The 18,450-nt window shown below is 31.5% G+C and overlaps 1 protein-coding gene and 1 long non-coding RNA gene across 12 annotated transcripts in view; one reads left to right on the forward strand and one right to left on the reverse strand.

Moving 5' to 3' along the window:
• LOC126892650 (zinc finger protein OZF-like) overlaps positions 1–18,450 on the forward strand; it is a 348,853-nt gene that overhangs the window by 75,940 nt on the left and 254,463 nt on the right. For 5 of the 8 annotated variants that reach the window (XR_007700949.1, XM_050662285.1, XM_050662290.1 and 2 more), the window contains exon 1: positions 6,038–6,932. The exons of 1 other annotated variant lie outside the window; for it this stretch is intronic. Coding sequence is in view for 6 of the 7 variants with exons in the window: in XM_050662285.1 (XP_050518242.1) it covers positions 6,725–6,932 (208 nt within the window). In the remaining variant the exon portion in view is untranslated. Of the gene's footprint in view, positions 1–7; positions 126–6,037; positions 6,933–18,450 lie in introns of those variants that run through there. 2 more of the 8 variants (XM_050662282.1, XM_050662283.1) reach the window with 2 other exon arrangements.
• The window catches only part of LOC126892655 (uncharacterized), a 238,824-nt gene that overhangs the window by 26,815 nt on the left and 193,559 nt on the right, over positions 1–18,450 (reverse strand). The gene's annotated exons all lie outside the window — the stretch shown is intronic.

Genomic DNA, 18,450 nt, shown 5'->3' on the forward strand with positions numbered 1-18,450 from the left:
AAACCATTTCTCTAACTTTATGACGCTAGTTTTGCCTCCCGAACGTCAAATGGTCAAAGTCTTCGACTTCGAATGCCCTATATTCGTTGTTTAAGTCAAAGCTGTCAAAAGTCATAGATTGAAAGGTTAGAAAGTCATAATAAAATGATAAAAAGATAGATACTTTAAGGCGCGTCCAAACCAAATTTGCGGTTCGCGAACAGCTCGCGAGCTATTGCGAGCTGCTCGCTAACTGTAACCGAACAAGACGTCTACACCAAAAATTAGAGTGGTTCGCGAACAGTTCTATAGAACAGTACGCTGCGGTTCGCATTGGTTGCATTGCTTTGCTGTCCTCATCCATTTTAAACCAAGGTTGTTATATGGATACTATAATTATTTTCTTTTTGTATTCTGCATTTCTGGGGTCCCATAAATTGGAATGTTTACGGTATTCCTCTATTAATGTAATAATTTCGTCTTCGGACCATTCCATTTTCGATAAACAGTAATTAACTATGACTTAATTAACTATATTATTTATTATACTACTTACTATTACTTAACTATTTACTATCAATTAACGGTATTAATTATTAAACTTAACTATATTAACTTATTAATTAACTATAGTAGTAAACAACAATAAAAAGCAGCAAGTTTAAATATTTTAATCTCAAACTAAAGTAAATACGAACATAACCTCTTTTTCGTTTAAGCTTTCGTCCAGACCGTTTTGTTTACTAACTGGTTGTTCGCGAATAAACCCTTTGATGTTACCGCTATCCAAGCGAACTTTGAGCGAACAGCGAACTGTTCGCGAACCCATTACGAACTGTCGTCCACACAGCTGTTCGCGAACAGCTCGCGAACTTGGTTTGTACGCGGCTTTTGACTGTCAAAGTTGAATGATATACTTATATCAGAGTTCTTTGAAAAAGCCGTTTAGTTGAGACAGAAAAAGTAATACTGCAATAATTTTTGTCACGTAGCTGCAAGAACTATATTCCGAAGTTAATTCTGAGAAAATTTGGATAAAAATAGCTAATAATTTGGAATTTAAAGTTTGATTGATTTTTTGACAAGGTAGTGGTGTCAAAATTTGAATTGCTGTCCGCTTTTGAAAGTCAGGTATTTTAATAAAATCTTTTATAAATTATAATTCTAATAGCCTAAATTAAAACACTTTAATAGAATAATTAAAAAAAAATTAAATAAATAAAGCAAACTAGTTTTAAAAATGGGGGACACGTCTGGGGGTGATAAGCCCCCAGATTTAAATTTAGTCGAAAAAAATGATAACTTTGATGTTCCAATGACTACAAATACGAGTTATATAGGCAATCTAAGTAATAATAATAATTTAAGAAATAACAAAAAACAAATAATTGTTACTGATAAAAAAGAAAGTATAAATTTAAATAACATCCCATCTAGATATGATATTTATGATAAAGGTCCGTTTGAAGTCTATATAGAATCCAATAATGAAAATTTGAATATCGGGAAATATAACTATTTGGCCATAGCTAGAGAAATCTATGATCTAAAATTAAACGAAATCTTTAAAACTCATAAAAAGGGGATAAATAGAATTAGTGTGGAATTTAAAAACAGAAAAGCGGCAAATGATTTTTTGGATTCAAATACGTTAAAAGATAAAGGATATGACTTGTTCATCCCTAATAAGAATGTAACCTGTAAAGGTATTGTAAAATTTATCAATAGAGACTTCACAGAGGATACCCTGTTGAAATACTCAGAACCCAATACAAAAAATTGTAAAATTATTCATGTCAAACGTTTTAATAGAAGAATTAAGCAAAAAATGGATGAGATATCTCAACAGGGCAGCCAAAGTGAGGAGGTGGTTACACTTCTCCCAACTGGAACTGTTTGTTATACCTTTACAGGGACTACTTTACCGAGGGGAGTATTGATCTGCGGTATAGAACATAGAGTCTTGCCATATATAATGCCAGTGATACAGTGTTATAACTGCTTAAATTACGGGCACACCAAAAATCTGTGCAAAACAAAAAATAGTAAATGCATTAATTGTACTAAAATACATGAACCAAATGAAACGTGTGTTATGAAATGTGTTCACTGTAACAGTATTGAGCATAATAGCACAAGCCATCAATGTCCCGAATTTATGAGACAAAAAAAAATTAGAGAGATGATGTCTTTAGAAAATCTATCTTTTTTTGAGGCTTCTGAAAAAATTCCAAAAACAAAAAATAATAATTTCATTAACCATCCGAGTGATTTCCCTGCCTTTCAAGGCACTAAAAACCTGGAACCACAAAGTATCCCATTAAACTCTAGACGAACGACACACGTCAGTAATCAACAAAAATCCAGCACTTATAGTGTCACACTTAAAGGAAATAAAAGGCGAGCACAAGATAATGGGACATACGATAAAGATCTACACAACGAGAATATATTAAACCCCAATGGTAGGTTGCCATCCACTTCCTCCATGGCATATAGTACCCCAAATTCACCAAATTTTAATAAAACCAAAAAACAAACCTCTGAAAACGTTTTCAGAGAAAGCTCTCAGTCCCTTCAAGATATTATGAATATGGCTAGTAAATTAAATAATTCAGACAGAGAACATGTTCTCAATTTTATTGCACAAATTTGTAATTTTAAAAGCATAGGCTCACCTACGTTTGACACAGGCTATTTAGATATTAACTCATCACCCCCATCATTTTATGGATCAAAATAAAAATAAAAAATTCCAAATGCAAGGCTGTTTCACTCTCATGCAGTGGAACATTAGAAGTATTAAACCAAATTATGATAATTTAAAAATCTTCATTAAAGAACTTAAACCAGATGTAATCTTATTAAATGAAACATGGACAAATAACACGTATATATTAAATATAAAAAACTATTTCATATACAGGGAAGATAGATATGATGGATATGGTGGCATTATGATCCTAATTAAAGATAGTTTTGAACACACTAGTATACGAGTGAGCAACTCTGACAGAACATCAAATATGCAGGTGATAGGTATAAACTTACCAAAATTTGACCTAAATATAATTAATATCTACAACCCTTCAGGTCAGCAAATAAAACAATCGACATGGAATAATATTAAAAAAGATTTTCACAAACCTTATATAATCATGGGAGACTTAAATGCACATGATCAGGTATGGGGATGTGCTGGTAACAACCATAATGGGAAAATAATAATGGAATTCGTTGATGAAGAACAATTAGTTATAATGAATGATGGTACCTCCACCAGAATGGTACAACCAGGGCAGAATCCATCAGCAGTTGATCTTACCATAGTAACTCAAGATTTAGCATCTAAGTGTCATTGGTGGGTACACCCAGATAGTGGACAAAGTGACCATTTCCCAACTATATGTGAAATTATCCAAACACAATCCTCAAATGGAGGCAGCATATTAGGTACCAGAAGAAATTTCAAAAAAGCAAATTGGCCAAAATACATGGACACTATAGAAACTAAGCTGTCTGATCGACATGACGTGGATTATAATGAATGGCATAATATTGTCAATTCTAGTGCAGAAGATAATATCCCTTACATAACAGTTAGAGATAAAACTAAGGGGGCACCATGGTGGGACAACGAATGCGATGAGTTAATAAACAATAGACGAAAAGCAATCAAAACCTATGTAGATAACCAAACCGTGGAAAATTACATAAACTGTAATAGAATTAAAGCTTTCGTTAAAAAACAATTACAAATTAAAAAAAAATCTAGTTTTAGACGATTTTGTGGATCACTTACGAAGGAAACTCCAGTTAAAAAAATTTGGAGCACAATTAAAAAATTTAAAACTCATTTTTCTAATAGCCATGTAACTTTTCCCAATAACGAAACCTCGATAAAAATTCTAAATAATTTAACTTCATGCAATGTAGATCCCTGGTTTAAACTTCTGAGCCCTAGCAATGAAACTGTTGAGGAAATAACCTACACTGAGTACACTAATATAATATACTCAAAAAAAGATAAGGCCACTGGTATGGATAAGGTATCATATTCGATGTTAAAAAACATATCCACAATAGCAGAATCCCATTTGATAAAAATTTTCAATAATATATTAAAAACAAGTAAGATACCATGGCAGTGGAAACAAACACTAATATTACCTTTCCTAAAACCTACTAAATGTCCAAACAGTCCAGAAAGTTACCGACCAATCGCCTTAACGTCATGTGTAGGTAAAATTCTAGAAAACATAATTAAAAATAGAATAGAATGGTTCGTAGAGCATAATAGTATTTTGCCCAGCTATCAGCTGGGCTTTCGCAAAGAAAGTGGATGTAGTAATGCGCATGTAGCGCTTTCCCACATAGTACTTAATGCTTTTACTGAGAGAAAAGCGGTTTTAACGGTCTTCCTTGATCTAAAAGCTGCTTATGATAATATAGATATCTACCTTTTATATAGAAAAATGGCGGATTTAAAAATACCATATACATATAATAACCTAATTTTTGAATTCTTAAATAACAGAAATATTTATATCCGAGATAGGGAATACCAAATAATTGGACCCAACATCACTGATAAAGGGCTGGCTCAGGGATCGCCCCTGAGCCCACTACTATTCAACATATATACCAAAGCGCTACATGACATTATTCCATCTAATTTCAGGCTAATTCAATATGCAGATGATCTAGCCCTCATAACAGTTGGTGAAGATATAAATAATCTTATAAGATTAACTAATATATGTCTTACTCACATAACTCAATGGTTAACAGAAAATAAACTACCCTTGTCCCATGGTAAATCCTCTGCAGTAATCTTTAACAAAAAGAAAAACATCATCAATAATATTCCGTTAAAAATAGAGGGAGAGATAATTCCTATTAGAGAATCAATTAAATATTTAGGGACAATATTCAATAATCGACTTAACTGGATTGAAAATATTAAACGTATCGAAACACAAGCTCAAAAAGGTTTGAATATAATGAGGGCAATATGTGGAACCTGGTGGGGAGCAAACCCCCATACAGTCTCATTAATTTATAAAGGAATCGTAAGACCCCATTTGGATTATTCATGTGCAATATTAAAACCCTGTAGTAAGTCCCCACTCTTAATATTAGATAAAATTCAGTTTAAAGCTTTACGAATCATCACGGGCTGTATGAGATCTACCCCCACTAATGCTTTGCTAGCAGAAAGTGGAGAAATTTCATTAGATGCAAGAAGGAAAATACTGTGCGCTAAGTTCTATCTGAAAATCCTAGCTGATCTGAAAAATCCACTGAACGAAATCCTGTCAGAGTTGGGAACCAAAGTAAATTATAAAATAGGATTTTGGAAATCACAAGAGCCACCATATTTGATTGAAATCAAAAATAATTTTGACAAATACCTCATTAATCTATATAAAGAGAATATTAAATCCTGCTTTCAGATCGAACTGAATTATCTTACGGGAACATTTCAGACAATTTTCTCAACCCACAAAAAAATGGAAATCTATACTCATCAGGAATTTCTTAATGAATTTTCAGCTTCATATGGAAATTATACATGGGTATTTACAGACGGTTCTTTAGATCCCGAGTCGAGGACAGTAGGTTTTGGGGTACACATACCTTCAATCAATTATAACTATGCATCCAGATTACATGAGCACACTCAAATATGCACTGCAGAAATTATTGCAATTAACAAGGCAGTATCTGTTTGTATTGAAAAAAATATTAAAGAAGCAATAATTTTTTCAGATGCTAAAAGTGCTATCCAAAAATTACATAACACCACCTGGGGGACAAACAACCATATTGTAAACCTAACTAAAAGACTTATTATTGAGTCAATGGAAGCAGGATTTAATATAATCTTAGCTTGGATTCCAGGCCATACTGGAGTAAAGGGGAATACAGAGGCTGATAAATTGGCAAATATAGGCAAGACTTTAAATGTTCCTGCAGACATTAAAATAGATAAATTTGACTTTTTGCCTTTTATTAAACAAAAAATTGTAAACGAGTTTAAAGTTAGAATGGACAAAGCAGTTTAAAACTAAAGGGAAATGGTATCAACAATGCCAAAGTGATTTTTCTATAAACCCTTGGTTCCACAAATTCACATTTGTGGATCGAAGGCACTTAACATCTATTATTAGAATGCGAACGGGCCATTGTCACACACCAGACCATTTGTTTAAAATTAATTGTAGTGATACTCCTTTTTGTGAATGTGGACAGATAGGAAGTATAACTCATATGTTACTTGAATGCCCAATTAACAAAACAAATCAATTTGACCTGTATCAGGAACTAGTTAATATAGGAAGTCCAACCCCTATTTCAATACAAAATCTCTTACATAATATTAATGACCAAACCTTAAGAAAGATCAATCAATTTTTAACAATATTTCAAATTAAAATATAAAATAAAAATAGTTATTTGAAAATCATATCACAATGAATTTAAAGAAGGGAATATGGAAAAATCCAGACCCTTTGAAAAGAGGATTCCCTTCCAGTTAGTCTAAATACGAGGACTGGCCAAGTACCTAAGAGGTGGAGGCCATGAAACTACAAGAAGAAGAAGAAATGATAAAAACAAAACATAAATAAACATAAACTTAAAAAAACTACTGTAAAGTATTTTGGTAATTTTTAATTTACATCATATTATCCTTCCAGTTTTCAGTATATATTTTTTATAATACGAGATAAAAATAACAATCATGTTTAATCAAACTGAAGTAAAACAAGAGGCAGCTGAGACAACTTGCAAAGGAGAAATAGAAATAATAGATAATGAAGTTCTAGAAGATACCTTTAAAACCGAAATTAAGGAGGAGCCTAAGACAGAAAGTGCCTGTGATACATTTGATTTTGATTATTTAGACGTGAAGAAATGCCCTATAAAAGCTGAAATAGATGAAGATGATGGTAAGTGAATAAAGAGTAGCTATAGTACTTCCACTCTAAGTACTTTTTCAGACTAAGCCAATAGCAGCAAAGCATTGTTTTAAATAAACGAATACAGACGAGCCACTTTGAGTGTCAGGCTGATTTTAGTGGCTCACCAACAGTGCCGGTTTAACCTAACTTCGGGCCCTGGGCACTGGAGGTTTATGTGCCCCTTCATTGCTATTCGTTGTCAGTTTTTTTAACAATAAAACACATGCATTAACTATAAAACTTTATTGTAAAATCCATAAAATATTTTTTTTAAACAAGCAAGAAGAATAACAAACGTAAAAAATAATCCAAAAAATACATTTAAAAACATAAATAAAAAACAGAAAGTTCCACAAAACAACACATGACAAGCAAAAAAAAACATTCTAAAAAATACATGGAGACAAAAATTAAATCACTTTTTTTCTTGACTTGGCATTCGCAAACTGCCATATAATATTATCACAATCAGTTTCTCCAATTCTTCATTCTGTATATACAATAGTGATAATGCGTCTAGGTTTTCTTGACCCAAATTTGACTTTAAATATGTTTTTATTCTTTTTAAAGCTGAAAAAGACCGCTCGCCTGACGCATTAGAAATTGGTATCATCAAATAAATTTGTAGTAAAGTTAAAATATTGGGAAAAGTTGCTTTTAAATCTTGGAAGAATAAAATTTTTCATAAATTGTATGATGTTTATTGAAATTTTGGCATAACGTTTACAAAATGGGTAATTTCATTATGCAAGTTCTCTTTGGTTTCATTAACATCGTTTTTATGTTTCTTGAATAAAGTATACGGAATAAAGACGACCAGGCACCTGGGCGCCCACCCCAAGTGCCCAGTGGATAAACTGGCACTGGTCACCAATGCTTTGTTGCAATTGAATACCGGTGTCGGACACCAGTGTCTTAATCTGAAAAGCTACTAACTTTTCCCATGCACAAAATTATTCAATAACTACTTTTTATACTAGGTCTCTTTTTAACACAGGTCACAGAAACTAGTATTGCAAAATTGGTTGACAAAAAGAGGCAAAACCTTTTGTATTGAACAAAATATTTGTTAAATATAGTTAGAGTATAAAAATAATTACAAATTTAAGTGCTCCTACAAGCCAATAATATATTACCCAAAAAAAAAGAATGTGTGTATACTTTGTATGCACATAAGAAGTTATACTTCTATTATATAATTTCAACAAAATAAATATACTTAAAGGCGGCGCCAGATATGCGGTATTTGGCAAATACTGAACAAGTGCTTGCTAAATATCAAATATTTGAGGCTCATGAAAGTGTTCGTTAAACAGCAAGCACCTTGCACCACATATTCGAGATTTTTCTTGTATCGAGCCACTGTGGGAACAACAAATATATTCTAAACGAACAAAAAAATGTACAGAATGGATAGTGATACAGGTGTTCTTATAAATTCAGCTGCTTTTGTCATTATGTCTGGTGGAAGTTTATTATTAAATAGCAGAAAAAAAGCAATCTGCATTCCATATTATGGGTTCATTTTCATATGCATCCAAAAATTGTAAAATACTTTCATTGCTCCACTCTATATTTACTATTTTCAATATTTTCTACACTCTGTGATAATAGCTAAACTACTTTAATAAACGTTATAAACTTTAACCTAACCTATAAAACTTGCTTGTGCTTGCAAGAATATGTGGATGACCATAAAAATATTCAAACGGCGAATATTTGTTTACTTTGAAGTGTTGAAAAGACTGACAATGTATGGGAACACGACAAATATTCGACACGCACTAAAATTGGTCAATGCCAAATAGCAAGCAACCCCTCCACACTAATAGGCAAATAGCAAGCATTTGTTCGGTATTTGCCAAATACCGCATATCTGTTACAACACCAAAAATTAAGAATAATTATCAAAAATTAACCAAAACTTAACAATACCAAAAATTAAAAAAAATTAATATGAATCGTCCGGGATTTGAACCCGCGATCTCTCGATCTCTGGTCTAATGCTATACATACCAACCGAGCTATCAAGCCCCGTGATATTGACGTGTCGGATACAATTACACATCACGGTGACAAATAGATCAAAGTGAAGTATAAAAACAGATATTTTATTATCTTACGCCTGAGGAAGAAAAAATCCAAAGGCACAAAAATTATAATAAATAATACATTTACTAAGAACACTAATATATTCTTTTAATGACTTATTTGCGCTGATACATACATAATTTGAAAGATTAGCAACGAACTACATACTGTCTGTCTGCGCATGCACCAGGGAATTATAAAATTTCACCCTCGATCGTAAAGAAGTATAACTTCAATAATTTAAAAATGAACTTTTCTCTCATCTTTTGTTCTGCAAAATTATTTATTAAAGCATCCATAGCTGAAGCAGATTTAAATTTCTCTAGATATTCGGTTTCTATAGACAGCAACGACAAGTCTGATAGTCGTTCCTGTCCTATAGAAGTCCAGAAGTAGTTTTTAATCAATTTCAATTTTGAAAAACTGCTTTCATCTATGTCAGTAGTTACCGTAAGGGTTAAAAACATGCTGTTATTACCTCCGGAAAACTGGATGCAAGGTTATTATATTATGTTACCATTAGTAATTCTGTAAAACTGTCCGTAAAGATCAAATGAAATGTCTTTATTGTATTAATTTAGCAGTCAGTCTTTCTAATAGGGAACTTGCACAATTTTTTTTTATTACATAATAATGTTCAGTTTTGTTTAAAAATGAGATTTCCAAAATTTCACGCTTCAAAAACTCGTAATAACTTAGAAATACGTATTTAAAGTCTTCAGCGGTATAAAATAGTTCAAACGACCCGTGACGTCACATAGTTTTACATTAGTTATTATTTTGGTTATATTTCGCTGTGTCTAGGTACATGCTAACGTGTACGCAAATAAAAAAGTTAGGTATGTACACGCGAATTAAACTTCATCAAGCCAGTGACGTTATTATTTAGCGTGCGCAGTGACTGTATATTTTGGTACATGCTATTTTGATATGTTTAGCGTGTGTTTGATAGAAAAATATTTGTTAAAGGAAGAGAAGCAGAACTATTCAGATGTTTCAAACTTAATTGTAATAAATCAATGTATATATTAAAGTATATATTTAGGTTAGCAAAATAAATATATGTATTTAGTTGACATAACACGTAAAAAATATTGTTAAAATATTTTTTATACGTAAGTTAATTATTATAATCAACTATTCTAAATGGGAAATAAGCCACAATTTAACTAAAAAAATGATTTTATTAACGCTTCGACGTCCAAATCGGATGTCATTGTCAAAATACAAAAATTAGTCAGATTAAATAAATTATTAGAAAATTTTTTTACTAAGCAACACCATTTTTGTTTAATTTAATAATATTTTGTGTTTTGACAACGACGTCCGATTTAAACGTCGAAACGTTAATAAAATCATTTTTTGGTTAAATTGTGGCTTAGTTCCCATTTAGAATAGTTGATTACAAAAATGCCACAAGGATAATAGCTTCAGAACAAGTAAATTATTATTGTGAAAGCTTTAGGTCTTCTTTTTATTTTAATCTTTTACGGTAATACATTTATAATTCATAATATTTCATTCATAACTAAAAAAAATATTTATTAATTTATAGTCTCTTATCTTTTTCGTACTGTTTTAAAATGTTATTAAACTCATTAAAAGAACTAAATAATTGTCCACACTCCGTAGTTAAATTAAAAACAAACACTAAACAAATAAAAAATAAGAAATCACTGACACTCTAACTTTTTTATTTGCGTACACGGTAACGTATACCTAGACACAACCTTATATTTAGGTATATTCTTCTTCTCCTTCTTTAGTTTATTGGCCTCCACCTATACTTGGGTATTTGGCAAGCTCATCGTCGTGGAATAAGTCAAAAATATTTATATTCTAATGACATTTATCGTATGTCATTGTAATAATATATACCAGTTTGTTAAAATTGTAGTTTTATACTGTTTTTGAAGGAAAGGAACGAAGGTTTACTATTGAAAATAAAACCATTTTGTAAAAGTACGAATTTTTCTATGAATAGTTCAAACGATCAAAAACACTTGTAACCAGGGACGCGCCGTCCATATGGGCAAGGTCGTGCGGCGCACGACGGCGCCAAGGCGTTAAAGGCGCCCTTTGACTCAGCAAAGTTAAATAAATATCCAATTCAAAACTAAATATTTTTTGAAGCAAAAAAAATTGCAAAAAATAAATTAGTCCACTCCTTCCAAAACATTACTGTTGCTTTACGTATATTATTAACTATACCGATTTCTGTAGCTTCAGCCAAGAGATCATTTTCTAAACTAAAACTAATTACGAATTACCTACTTAAGATCTAGAATGGGTCAGGAGCGGCTAGAAAATCTTGCTATTATTTCAACCGAACCTGAGTTTTTAAAGGACCTGAAAATTGAAAATCTAATTATGAATTTGTCAAAGGTAAAGCAAGAAAAGTTCAATTTCTATAAGAAATATCCATTGGTTTTCAGTAGTAATTGCACAAGAGCTCTGAAATTATTGAATTTTTCCCGAGTGACACTTTAAGGCGAGTGAAATTATGTCAAAGTGTCACGAGAGCAAAAATTCTATATTAATTTCAGAGGTCGAGTGCAATTTGTTGCGATTATTGCATGAATAAAACTGTTCAAAACCAAAATTTTATTGTAATTTATTTATGTAAGTACCATTAAACACACAGTTTTTATAAATATTTGACGATTGAAAGTCATCACTTTTATAATTTTTAAAACATTAATTGTCATTAATGTCACTGAATGTATTTTTTCGTAGCAACGAAGGGCATCTGACGTAATATACTTAACGACGGGAGATTATCAAAAATATTATCGATTTAATTCAGATTTCTGTAGCTTTCTATTGGTCAGAATCTCCTATGAATGAAATAATCATCATAATAAGTGTATTTGTTTAAAAAAATCGCAATATAGATATGTTTTGTTTTTTGATCTTCAGTTCTTTATATGATTCAGTTTTTTAATAATTTTAAGTAATATTTTATAACTTTAACGTAGTTTTTATTCTGTTTTGTTTTATTGTGCACTATCGTGTTTTATATACTTATTATTTTTAATAACTACTAGACTACTAGAAACAACAGAGATGAAAATACTTCGACGAATATCAGGGAAAAGTCTGTTGGATAGAGAGAGAAGCGAAAACATAAGAAGAGCATGCAATGTAGAAGATATAAATGGATGGAGGACAAAACGGAAACAGGAGTGGAACGAACACATCAGTAGAATGGCAGAGGATAGGATAGTACGAATAGCACAAGATAAGTCACCAAAATAAGAATGAAGAAGTATTGGCAGACCAAGAAAAAGATGGTGCGATTATCTAAACAATTTAGGAGGCTAATAGTAAACAAGAGACACGCTGTGAAGCTTACATACAAGAAGGAAGAAAAATATATTATTTTTTATGTGTTCTGTGTACTTATTGTTTCCTTAAAAAAAATCTAGGTATAAAAAATCTAGGAGATGTAGAAAAAATTTCATAGTTTTGTAACGTCACATAAATGTATTTTCTACTGACGTTTATAACGTCTAATTTAAAATTCTGTTTACTTTATTGGAAAAATGTAAATGTAAAACCAAGTGACGTCACGACGCGTTTTGGACCACCTGTTTTAATTTGAATTTTTAATCGTCTTTAGGGGCCAAACGAAAACTTTTTTATATTTGATACATGCTTTAAATTATGTTGTGTTGTGATTTATAACATTTTTTTCGAATTTAAAAATTTATGCAAGTTCCCTATTGCTCTTTTATAATATCATTTATTGGAAATGATAAGTTCCTCGGCTTGTAATATTCAAATATATTACTCAAGTCACACAGACTTTGAAACCTGTGTTTGGTTTGAGAAATTAACATATTCAAACAGCAATAATAATGATACTGAGGTACAGTTACGGTCACTGAATAGTTTACACCTTACTTTTTATATTGTAATACTGTAAAATTGCAGTGTCGTACGGATTTGACAAATGTCAAAGTCAAAATATTTCAAAAAGTCAATGCTGGTCAAAATTTTCGCGAGTGTTCAAAAATAAAATAAAAGTATATCAAACTCCTCCAAAATGGTTAGAATACATTTGAATGATGCGCAAAAAGCAAGAGCAATTGCCAAATTCGAAGAAGGTTGGTCACTAAGGCAAGTTGCTGCTGATTTGAACGTGAGCCATATGTGCATATGGAAGATCAAACAAAGATGGGATAATTTTCACTATATAGCACGGTTGGGCGGTTCAAGAGGGCAGAAGATCTCCACAGATCAATAGGATGAGATGTTAGTAGATTATTTGAGAGAATCTCCTTTTGCCACAGCTTAAAAAGCAAGAGAAGAGACAGCGTTTCCAGGCAGTATTCGTGTGCAGTGGCACGTAGAAGAATTAAAGCAAGTGGACTGCTAAATTACAGAATGCATAACAGAATTGAATTATGGGAAGCAATTGAGCCATGGGAAGAGCTTGTTAACTATAACATGAGGGGATTGGTGCTATCTATGAACAGAAGACTGCAAAATTGTATTGACAAGAATGGGGCTTCCACCAAATATTAATTATTTTTTTATTATTTATCATTGTTTATCATTATTTAATATAAAATAGATTTAAAATAAAATGCATATTTTAAAACCAGACTTCTTTATTTTCGTTATTAAGACCATAATCCATTTTATTCAAAAAACTTCTTTCTATACTTTCCATTTTGTTAAATTTTGTAAAATATTTAGATTTTTTAATTTTAATCAACCTATTCTAGCTAGGTACACCACTGACTGGCAACGTCACTTTGACGTAAAAGGTGCGTTTAAACGAGGTAAAAATTTAACAAATCGGCTCCTAGATACGTAAGCCTGTAAACTATTCAATGACCGTAACTGTACCTACAATTCCGGGTCTGAAATCCTCCATCTTCTGGTAACTCGGCAAAAAATCTCTTTGTTTCACAAATGAATTTTGACTTTTCAGTTTATCAAATTATCAGTAGTAATTGCACAAGAGCTCTAAAATTATTGAATTTTTCCTGAGTGTCACTTTGACAGTTTTAATTTCACGAGCCGAAGGCGAGTGAAATTATTTCAAAGTGTCACGAGGGCAAAAATTCTATATTAATTTTAGAGATCGAGTGCAATTTGTTGCGATTATTTCATGAATAAAACTGTTCAAAACCAAAATTTTATTGTAATTTATTTATGTAAATACAAATTAGTTCAATTAAACACACAGTTGTTATAAATATTTCACGGTTGAAAGTCACTTTTATAATTTTTAAAACATTAATTGTCATTAATGTCACTGAATGTATTTTTTCGTAGCAACGAAGGGCATCTGACGTAATATACGTGACGACGGGAAATTATCAAAAATTATCGATTTAATTTGGATTTCTGTAGCTTTCTATTGGTCAGAATCTCGTACCCAGATAGCACAAGTACGTTTTATGGACATCCAATGGACGTACATCTGTGTACATTGGAACGTCCAATGGACGTCCCGCTAAGGTACAATGGACATCCGATGGACATCCAACGAACGTCCAGAGTACACAAAATTGGACGTCCATAGAACGTCCGCTACAAACATACAGTGTACGTTGTTGAAGCTTTCAGTGTACATTTTATGTACATTCAATGTACATCTGATGTACAGCCGGTTCCTAAAAAAACTGATACGACTCTTAGTAAGATTTCATGATGTTGAGCAGTGTATTTGATTGATCTGACATTATATTTATTATGACAGACAAATAATAAAATAAACAAACAACAAACAACTGATTCATGAAAAAACTAATAAGTATTTTAGAAAAATTTAAACGCAGGATGAAAGATTACATTATTACCGAGGGCGGAAAGCCCCTTAGAATAAACAAGCAGTTTCTATTGAATGAAATATTTGAAATTAAATATCACACTTTTTTTTATTTTCAGCCCTGTAACTTATTAAAATAAATATTATAGAAGTTTTCAGGGACTTTCAGCCCTCGGTAATAATGTAGTCTTTCATTCTGAGTTTAAATTTTTCAAAAATATTTATTAGCTTTCTCAGGATTCGAAAAAAAAATGAATACAATTAAAATACATTGAGAATTTTGACATGCGTCACAATTTTGCATTAACTCAATGTAAAATTCTAAACTGTTGAATTCCAGCTTCCCTAATTATTTGACATCAAAAGACATTAGAAACTATTTGTAGATGATTCAAATCTGTATTGAAAACAACTGTTAAAATTGGTCTACGTAATTAAACATATTCCAAAATTTTGTAAAAATGTAATACATTTTAGTTTTCAGCCCAAACTTAGGCCACACACAATGCAATAATGTTCACATTTTTGAACTGTCAATATTTTTATTTTATCATCTATTGTTTAAAAACAATACAGTTGATAAGATATCCTCAGTTGCGGAGAAAATATTAATAATAAAGATTAATAATAAAGTCTAATAACCGTGGAACATAATAAGCTATCTGACAAATTTTAAGATTTGGCAGTGACATTGACAGTATGTAAATATTAAGTATTTATCCTTCAAAATACACTGCTCAATTTTCTACAAAATACGCGTCAAGAGTCGTATCAGTTTTTTTTGGAACCAGGTGTACATTCAATGTACATCTTATGGACATTGTTGTAGGGCACTTTTCAGAAAGCAATCTAGTGTCCATAATTTTTTGAATACATACATAGCAAAAAGCCTTTAGGTATAGGAAATAGTTCCTATAATACTAAACTTATACTTTAAAATATTACACAAAATTACAAAATACCTTTTTTATTTCTCTTTATTATAACTTTATTATGTATACTTTATTATAGGAACTTCATTAATGCACGACTGCACTTGCACGATAAACAGCAAACACAAAGATATCACAGGATGTATTATATTGTATGTAATAACTTAATAAAGACAAAATCCAGATAATGGCGCCCTATGATGCATGCACATTAAAAGAGGTTTATTTCTGTTCTGTTCCTTCCAAACATTATTTCTTAGAACTTAGAGTCAGTACGGTTGCATATTGCAAGCGGGTTTGCCATTCTGTGAATTATCATAAATAAATCCTCCTTCAGTATTCCACAACAATTACAGCGATAATCCCCTAAAAGTACCTGCCCAGTACTACCTTTTACGACCGATAGCGTGAAGAGCGACAACGTTGTCAAGAAGATTCTCATTTAGTTTGGCTGGAAATTTAACAGTTACAAAATGCACATTTAAGATTTAAATTGGTAGTTTCTAATTATTGTAAGTTCTATAATTAATTACCGATGCGCGATGTAGCTCCGTTATTCTGAAAAAGTTTACCATCCTTTTGTCATCATCTAATATTATATAGGTTTAATTAAAATAATTTTAGTGGTTCAGTGTTTTAAATCGATGATGAAAAAATATGTGACTTACATTTATTAGAAGCATCTTGTGTTCTTCTAATAATATTGCTTTGATTAAAACAAGAAGCTATATATAATTACTCATAATAATAGTCGCATTTTGTGTAAAATCTCCATGGACCACAAATGGATGTCCAGTCTACGTTGAAATCAAACGTCCAATGGACGTCGCGTAATGGACGTACATAGTACGTCCAGTTTTGGTCCATGGACGTTTGGACTTTAAACGTACGTTATATGGACGTCCATCGGACGTTGTGTGCTATATGGGTATGAATGAAATAATCAGATGAATTTTGGTGTCTATAAATCATTGTTTTCATTCTGTAGAGCTTTAGAAACAGGGTTGATTATTTATAATTGATTATATTTTAACTACAAAACGAAGAACAATTCTTGATGTTGCCGTGGAATATGTTGATTTTAGTGACCACAAATTGTTGATATCTAATATAAATATAGAAATTAAAAAGAAAGAAATTGTTTATAAGACTGTAAGAAACTTTAAGGCAATAAATCATACCGTATTGTATGAGGAATTACAATCTCTACCGTGGCGAAATATTTTTGATATTGAGAGTATTGATGATAACGTAGAGTTTCTTACTAATAATATAATATGCTTACTGGATCGTCATGCTCCCTATGTAACCTATAAAATTTCGAAAAATTATGCACCATGGATGACTGACACTTTACGTATTATGAAAAAAGAAAGGGACAAAGTATTGAGTTTATACAAGAAATACAAAAACATGCAAACTTGGGAGGAATACAAATCAATTAGAAATATGTTTACTTTAGCTGCCAGAAGAGAAAAAAATGGTTTCTATTCAAAGAAATTGGATAATAAAAACGGGAAGGATCTTTGGAATTCCTTAAAAGTTATAGGTCTTGGTAGGGAAACTCAAAATTATACGCAACTGTCAGAAAATTTAAGTGATATTTCGGCAATGAATGACTACCTACTTTATAAATTGTGTTCCCACTATGAATCCTAATTTAACACTTAAAAACTTTTAAGTTAATTTTGCCGCTGTGTGTACAAAAAAAATATTTTAGATGGTCAAAATGTGAAAAAAATACTTTCTGAATACTATTTTCTACACAACTACCATCTGACAGTATCTTAGCCTATTTGGAACGTATTAAATAAATTTCTCACTGTATCAGAGCAAAACAGTGTCGGATCTCTTCAGTGCCTTCAGCTCTGTTCAGCTCTTCCACACTATGCAGTTTGTTAATATTCGCGGTGTGCAAGTACTTGAACGGGATACGAGAATCAATCGTGCGAGAATAGCGGAGAAATATTGCAACTTTCTTAAATAATTCATGTTGTCAATTGAAATTGTCAAATTGACGTATATTTCATACCTACTGTCACTGAAGAAGAAAAATTATATATTGCTCCACAATATTGATATTATATACAATTATTATATAAAGGAAAATTTAATTAATTGTATTTTGCTTGCAGTACAGCATTTTAATAACTAATTTTATTTACTACATACAATTGTTTACGTTTAAATAACATAACCTGAATCTTATTTTTTCTTGTTATTTTTTGGACTATGGCCGTGACAATTATTATCCAGTAACCAGGACTAATATAATTGGCTAATATAATTAAAAATGCGAATAATGTTGCTGAGCATAGAAACCAGGTGTCGCTATGCGGAACTTGCACGGTCCCAATACACTTTAATATATTCCTACAAACAAAAACTTAGCAAGGGTATTATATCTCTCTAGCCACGCTAATACTCACTGATTAAGAACCAACTATTTAACAATTATGATGATGAATATTTGAGCGCAAAATACTAAAGAAGATATTTGGACCAACACATTGCAGCGATGGTTCGCGGAGAATTAAAATGAACCACGAGCTGGATGAACTAATGCAGAGCGCAGATATTATTAGATTTGTAAAGTCTCAAAGACTAAACTGGCTTGGTCACTTAGAAAGAATGCCAGATAATCGAGCTGTGAAAGTAATCCAGAGATGGAAGCCTCAAGGAAATAGAACAAGAGGAA

Source organism: Diabrotica virgifera, chromosome 9 (assembly GCF_917563875.1).
Source record: "Diabrotica virgifera virgifera chromosome 9, PGI_DIABVI_V3a".
NCBI classification, from domain to species: Eukaryota; Metazoa; Arthropoda; class Insecta; order Coleoptera; family Chrysomelidae; genus Diabrotica; species Diabrotica virgifera.